This window comes from Gavialis gangeticus, unplaced genomic scaffold, assembly GCF_001723915.1.
Source record: "Gavialis gangeticus isolate Ggan-Ray unplaced genomic scaffold, GavGan_comp1, whole genome shotgun sequence".
In the NCBI taxonomy this organism is placed as follows: domain Eukaryota; kingdom Metazoa; phylum Chordata; order Crocodylia; family Gavialidae; genus Gavialis; species Gavialis gangeticus.
Genome location: NW_017729024.1, coordinates 123845551 through 123852628, shown reverse-complemented (window position 1 = coordinate 123852628; position 7078 = coordinate 123845551). Strand labels below are relative to the sequence as shown.

The following is a 7078-nucleotide window of genomic DNA, read 5'->3' as shown; positions in this document are numbered from 1 at the left end:
CCTCCCCCCCCCGGCCTGCTATTTAAACTAAGCTGAAATATTTGTACGGTAACATGTTCCTTGCAACTATTGGGTAAACACAGAACATGTTACGTTAAAACATTCCAGAACCACCTCATCCTCCACAGCTGCTTCTGTGCAGAGTGTATGCATAACACTATGGCTAATGTAAATCCTTGAGTAATTTTGATGAATCAGTGTTTGTGTAAAAGACCTGACAGGAGGCAATGCAGTGCAGAGCGTCCCCCCCACCACCCCCATTTCTTTTTTGACCAGCACAGGTTTCAGTATAATTCTTGCACACTTTGGAAAGGCCCCTCTTATGCAAACAGTTTAAAGTAGCTGGTTCTGGTGGCAGCATTAGGTAGACTGAGGCTTATGAATCTTTTGCTTTAGGTTCCTGGCCATAAACTTCAAAGCAAAGGAGATTATAAATATCTAATTTAAAATGCTTCAGAAACTGCTTCACGGAGCAACAGCTCTTCATATAGCTAGTCCCTGCTTGTATTGCATTTGCCCTCAAGTCTTTAAATCATGGTACTTATAGGCAGGCATGGGATAAACATGTATAAACATGGGTCTAGTAAGGGCAGTAAGATGAAGGGTTGGAAATAAAAAAAATATAAGGTGCTGCTTCTCTAATTTCTGTGTTTGCCCTTAGTATTGGAGGGTGTATTATATTGCATCAGGCTGGGCTTTCCTCTTTTTCCAGAGCTGCATGTTTCAGTTGAATTCTTCTCATCCATTCTAGGAAAGTTTCTCTGTATTGACAGTAATGCAGCTGTAGATCTGCCAAGCGCAATTTATTCTGGCCTGTACTTCCAAGTAATCTGTATACAGTACCACTCCAGGAATGGTCAAAACCTGTCCTGCCACAGTTCCTGAAACCACTGGCTGCTGAACACCAACAAGCATGGATTCAGCTGCATCTGACTGAGATACTGTGTGACCGAGTATAAACATAAAAACGAGAGAGACTTTAGAATTGTTTTATATATAGCATGTGTCCATGTCAAGCCAGATTAGCTTTTTGCATTTTAGAATGGGCATTTAGCTGTAAAGATGCCAGCCACCAGTGTTTCATTTAAAAAAGTCAGAAGTCAGTTTTTTAACTATTTCTTACAGCAGAATGATTAATGCCTTCTCCCTTCCCCCTCTCCACCAGTTACTGCACCAAATGGCTGCAGTGATGCATTTTTCTTTCTAGTCTTGGTTTGAACACAGAAGTTGAACCACTACAATCATCACTGTATGTACATTGGAAAAGAGTGGGGAAGGAAGCGGTGAGGGAGAAAACGTTAAGGATTTTAGTTAATGTGCAGACAGGTGTCCAAAAATGGTATCCATGGGTCCAACTAGATATGTTGAAATCACTGCAAGTTGTGTATCAAAACAAGGCTAGAGGATTGGAGCAGTGGGGCAAAGACCCATACCTGGTTCCTTAACTGAAGTCCTCAGAATGGGCAGGGGGGCTGCCATGCTACTTAATCTGCTTGGCTCCTGGGCACCAGGAGCTAAGAAGAGGAACAGCTGTTCCTTGCTCCTTAGACCAGGATTTCTGGTCTGGGGAGCAGGCGGGGATGGGGAGGGCAGGGGTTGCCTACTGCTCCTTTGGAAGCAGAGTGGAGGAGCAGCCACTTTTTGGCTTCCCTCCCCACAACATGCACACCCCCCTGTTCTCCAGACATGGTCCTGCTTTGGTGAAGGCACAGGAAATAGGGGAAATGGGGTGGCTGCAGGCTGAACACCTGTATGCTCCCTCTCCCAGAGATTTCTACCAGCAAAAAATTCTCATAAATTCCTACCAGTAGAAATGAATGTCTGTTCATGGCTATTACCACATTCTGTAATGATACTGTCCTGGGTATGTTAAATATAGAGGTTAATCCTGTATGCTTTGAAAACTGAATATTGCTGTGTTTCTGGAAGAAAGTGATTAGTCTTTTAATTTAGACTCAGATTTTAAACATTGTGTCTAACTTCAAATTCAACGAGTTGGATTCATTTTTGTTTATTTTCTGAACTTCATTATTTAAGAAATGCTATGTCCTGTTATATCTGGAACATATCTGTATGACAGGCCACATTTGGGACCTAAGAAGCTATGCATATTTTCTTCATGCATTATTTTGGATGCTTTCATTATTATTTTGTGATCATAACCTGTTGCTCGTTTGGGCCGTACATCAGCTTTGTTACTGACATGCTTGTTATAGAGTTACTATAGCCCAGGTGTTGTCAGCAGGGGGTATGCATACCCCCAGGGGTACTTGAGAAGGCCATAGGGGCTATGTGTGGGCAGGCGGGCAGAGATGGAGCGCCACCACATACCATCCCATGCAGGTGCTGTCCACCCAGCCAGATGTGGTGGGTGGGGGAAGCTCGCACATAGAAGCTGTGGCTGTTCCATGTTCAGCTGCATGCCACCCCCTTACCCCCCGTGGCCGCTGGGGGTACACCGCTCCATGTTTGGCCACTGCGGGTACGCTGATCCAGAAAGGTTGAAAACCCCTACTGTAGCTCAGAATTCCTTCCAAGCTGGCAAATCCCAATTATGGTGGTGTCTGGTTTTTGTTGTTTTTCCTTTGGGGGGAGGGAGGAGGTGGAAAACTTGAACCAGAACTTCCAAATTTCTCAGAAAAGGGGTGGCTAGATTGCACTAAAAATAAATCCATTTCCTTCTAATTATAGGTATACGAAAAAAGGTAGAAAATTGATTTTGGTAAGGCTGTATATTTTTATGCAAAGGACAGTTTTCTAACAAAAAAAAAACATGCATCTTTTACTTAATGTAAGGAAGTATGAAATGACCGATTTTGTGTTTTAACAGTTTCTAAAACCTCTGGTTGTCTGATTTTTCTCATTCTGATTAGCGTGGTTAAGCTTTACTCAGATAACTAAATAGTTTATAAGGGAGCTGACAGCAGGAGTCTCATTGGGCCTGGAGGGGGAAAGTGTGAAGAAGACAATCAGATTTTGCTCTAGGCAGATGTTGAGTACAATCATGCATATGCTTCTCAGTTCTTCAAGGTTAGCTCTCCATTGCTGGGGTTTCTGATGCATATGCCTGCTCTGCTAGCCCCCTCTATGGGTCTCAGATATCCTGTTATAGATCCCTTTGTCTTGGCGTATTCTCTGTTAGAGGGGAAAATAAATGGCAGTTCACTTCCCCAGGCTCACCTTCTTAAGGGGTTAAAGATGACGCTGGCATTCAAGGGTAACTGTAGTTCTTGACGTAATCTTTCTCCTCTTTCCTTTTCTTACACGCTTGGCCTATGGAAGCTCTTAGACGTGCAGCAAGGGTGCTTCAATGCGCTGTTTTCTGAGAATTTTTTACTGGTAATTATGGCGTGTCAGAGCAGACTCAATTCATCAAATCTGCTGGAGTACAGAAATTAACGTGCTCCGGCAGCCTCCCAGATCACATGCATCAGCATCCCTGCACTGAAGAATGGCAGCAGGGCGCTTTAAGCTGAAGCTCTTTTGATAAAAGCACCTTGCCACCAAGGCACATGCCTCCCTGAGCATGTCTATAAATGCCCTAAGATACTGTGCTGCTTGAAACATAAGGGAGGACAGTGAAGTGGCTGTATTGTTGACTTTTTTTTTTGTGCCACCCACATACTTCTACTTTCCCCTCCCTCCTATGCTAGTAGGATCCTTGAAGATATTATACCATCCAACTTGAGGCCATAGTTACCCTGAGAGATTTTTAGCAATTTTCACACTGGTCTAGCATATGTGTATTTATAGTGATGGGGGTACACTAGCATGAAGGCTGTCATGGAAGTGTTTCTATCTAATATGGCCTTAAGAGTAATGAAGAGATCCCAATGTTTAAAATTGTATTTAAACCCCTGTATTCACACTTCCAAATGGTTCTGTAAATAGCTTGAGTGCTCATACCAGTGATTTCTTCAGCATATACCACTGGGTCAGCCATTGTGATTTAAGCATCACCACGTTCCTAGGGTCTTAGGTGCAGGCAGGACTCCAATTATAGGAAACACTCAAGTTAAATTACAACTTTGCATTGAAGGCAAGCTCTGAAAACTCAAAAACGTCATCTGTTTATGTACAGAAAATGAAGCAGTTGAATAGTTTAAAATTTTAATTGCCTCTCTCTTGTTTCAGGTTGCATGTCTGGTTGGACTTGATGCATGAAATTTGCATGACTCCTAACACGGTCATATTTCTGGACTTGTCAGTGAGCAGACATGGCCTACACAGCGAATATTAATGGAAGTAACTCAGGTAACTAACCTTTGATACTTTCCCCTTTCCAGTTTCTTTTTAATCCTGTTTCTGTAAACTTGTCCAAAAGCAATGTCAGAAAGCAACATGCAAATAACTCTAAGCAAACATTCCAAACTAATTTCCTACTAGACTAATGTTTGTGTGGGGTCCTCCCCAGTTATTTTTGTTTCCTGTCCTGAGGTATTTTCCAGATTACTCTTGTAACTTGAAAACATTAAACTGCCGTCCCTAGGGTGGGGTTCTTAATCCAGTAAAAATTTGCCAAGGTGCACGGAAGTAAATGAATTGGCAGATTTACACCATGCTGGAATCTGGCTCTTAGTTTCATTATAGAAAGACACATGGATATAGAGGCACATTTAACAGGCCTAGTGAACAGGGATCCTGGTTTTTTTTTTTTTTGTTTGAAAATCCCAATTTCTCTGATTAAAACCCCCCAAAACCTGCATTTTTCCACAATTAAAATGAAATGCCACTATACAGGTAAGTATCAGTTGAATATGATGTTTTACTGATGTATTTACAATTTCAAAGCAATTTGAAAACTTAATAAATTCTAAATACTGAACTGTTTGGGGGTTTGATATTTTTTTTTTTTTTTTTTTCCCCCATGATTTAAAAAAAAAAGAGAAAAAAAAATTAGAGCTCCCCCTGCCCCCTGCACTCACCAGGACATGGGTCCAGCTGCAGCTGTCCCCCTGTGGCTTTGTGGTGCTGAGCTGCCCTGATTTTTATGCTGGTGCCTTGCCCATGCTGTTGCCCTTTACTTCCAAGTCACAGCTTCCTCCCAGCCCTGCCAGTGGCCCTCACTCCCGACCTGCAGCCTTGCTGGAGAGGGCCCCCAGCTGCTAGGGCTATGAGATCTGGCGGCTGCATGTTGCCCACTCCCAGCTCTGCAGGTGCTGGCCACAGCCCACCAGGAACAGCTAAGCCCTGGCTGCCACGGCCAGATCAGAGCACAGCCCTCCTTTTCCCTATCCCTCAGCCTTCCAGTGGGCAGCATAGCCAGAGTAGAGCCCCTGGCAGGGGTAAGGATGCAAGCTGCCCACTGCAGAGCCTGGGGCTCCCTGCCCTGCTGTCCTTGCCCTAGGGGTCTCTGTGAGCCAGTGGGACACCTGCCCTGCTCTGCCCTCCTGTGTCAGGTCCTGCCACTTGGGGTGCGGAGGCGAGGGCAGCACAGCAAGGAGCCCGAAGCCCCACAGCAGGCAGCCTGCATGCTCCACCCACTCCTGGTCTGTGCATGCGGTGGGGCAGTGACAGGGAGCCAGCGCCTGGGACAAGCCACCCATGTTCTCCCAGTTAGGACCCATGGCTGCTCATTCTGGGCCTGGCCCAAGGCCGCAAGCATTGCCCCAGCTGGGTAGTGCCCCCAGCTGCCAACTCTGTCCCACTCCCTCGCTCACCATGGATACCTCAATTTGCCCACCCATGTTGCTTGTGCCCCCCACTTTCACTCCCAGACTCACCTGCAGGCAGCTGGGTTAGCTGCTCTCCACTGCTGCCTGGCTGCATTGTTGGCTATGTGCATGCATGGATGTGGTGCCTCCTGCGTCTGCCCCCAGCACCAAGCACTCTGCCAGCCTGCAAGGGGAAGCTCAGCTTCTCACATTTTTCTCCTTTAAAAGAGAAAATCCATATTTTTTGTGGCAAATGGAAAATTCAGATCCCTGCTGATGAGCTGTAGCCCAGTTGCTAAACATCCAAGTGTCTGACTTGTTCTTGCTTTGGTTTTTACCGGGGCCAAAGAAGTAATTTTAAAACGAGCAGTGGGAATGTGTGTAAATTTATTAATTTTTCCTCCTTTTCTTTGAGCTAGAAAGATCTCAGCATTTTATTTCTTTGGGTCTGGATTGCCTTTGTAAACTGAGTCCAAAGGGTGTTCAAGGATTACTGATAAAGTTTGATAGATCAGAAGAAGCTAGAGATTGTACAGCAATTTATACAAGCACTGCAGCACCATTCCTCTCTCCTGTGTCAATATTTTTTTGCTCTTGCACATTCTACAAACGACTTTAGCACAGTACAGCGAGCACTTCAACAGGACGCTATCTGGAGTATTTGAGGTGCAAGAAAAACTTGTGCATGCTGCTTTTGGCAACAGTGCGCTGTGTCTTCCTAACGTATGTATGCCTGGGGAATAGATTTGTAAAGAGAGGCTGGGGTGGTATTGAATATCACTGGAGGGAAAATTATATGAACCTTAATTTACTTTTTTTTCATGAGTATAAAGTGAAAATCCAGCATTTTAAATTTAATGCATATGACTTACTGGATCATGCCCCTTTGTTGAGATGTTGTCTACTAGGTAATAAGTGCCGCACAGTATGTCAATTCATTGTCATGACTTCATACTTTTGCTATAGTTATACTTTGCTATACTTTTTTACTTCCTTTTTTCTCTAGAATTTTTAATCAATGCAAGGTTCTGGAAGGACCTTCTGCCTGAAAAAATAGATGAATGGAATGCAGCTAGTTGCCATAAATTTTCTTGTCTCTGTAGTACCTGTGTAGTGATTCTGAAAGACAGGTACAATCCAGGTAAAGCACATGCAGTTACTAGACATTTCTGAAAAAGGATTATCACTGGTATATTTAAACGTTAAAATATTTGAGATTTTAGTATAAAAAAATCATAAAAAAATTGGGTTTTTGTTTCTTTTTGTGTTTAAGTCAAATCAGTGGCCCTTGATTTCCTATTACACAATATGTGAAGGCTATGTAAAAGTGTTGTATTTTAATTTAGAAAACAGTAGGGGGGGGTTGTTTGTTCATTTAAAAAAAACAAAAAACTTTTTACATTCTGAATTAGATGCAAGTATTC

The 7078-nt window shown here is 43.5% G+C and overlaps 1 protein-coding gene across 6 annotated transcripts in view; it reads left to right on the top strand.

Annotated features, from left to right (window-relative positions):
* Window positions 1–7078, top strand: part of KANK1 (KN motif and ankyrin repeat domains 1) — a 218280-nt gene that overhangs the window by 144026 nt on the left and 67176 nt on the right. For all 6 annotated transcript variants that reach the window (XM_019517654.1, XM_019517657.1, XM_019517652.1 and 3 more), the window contains one exon: window positions 4135–4254. In XM_019517654.1, the coding sequence (XP_019373199.1) occupies window positions 4218–4254 (37 nt within the window). In that variant the 5' untranslated portion in view covers window positions 4135–4217. The remainder of the gene's footprint in view (window positions 1–4134; window positions 4255–7078) is intronic.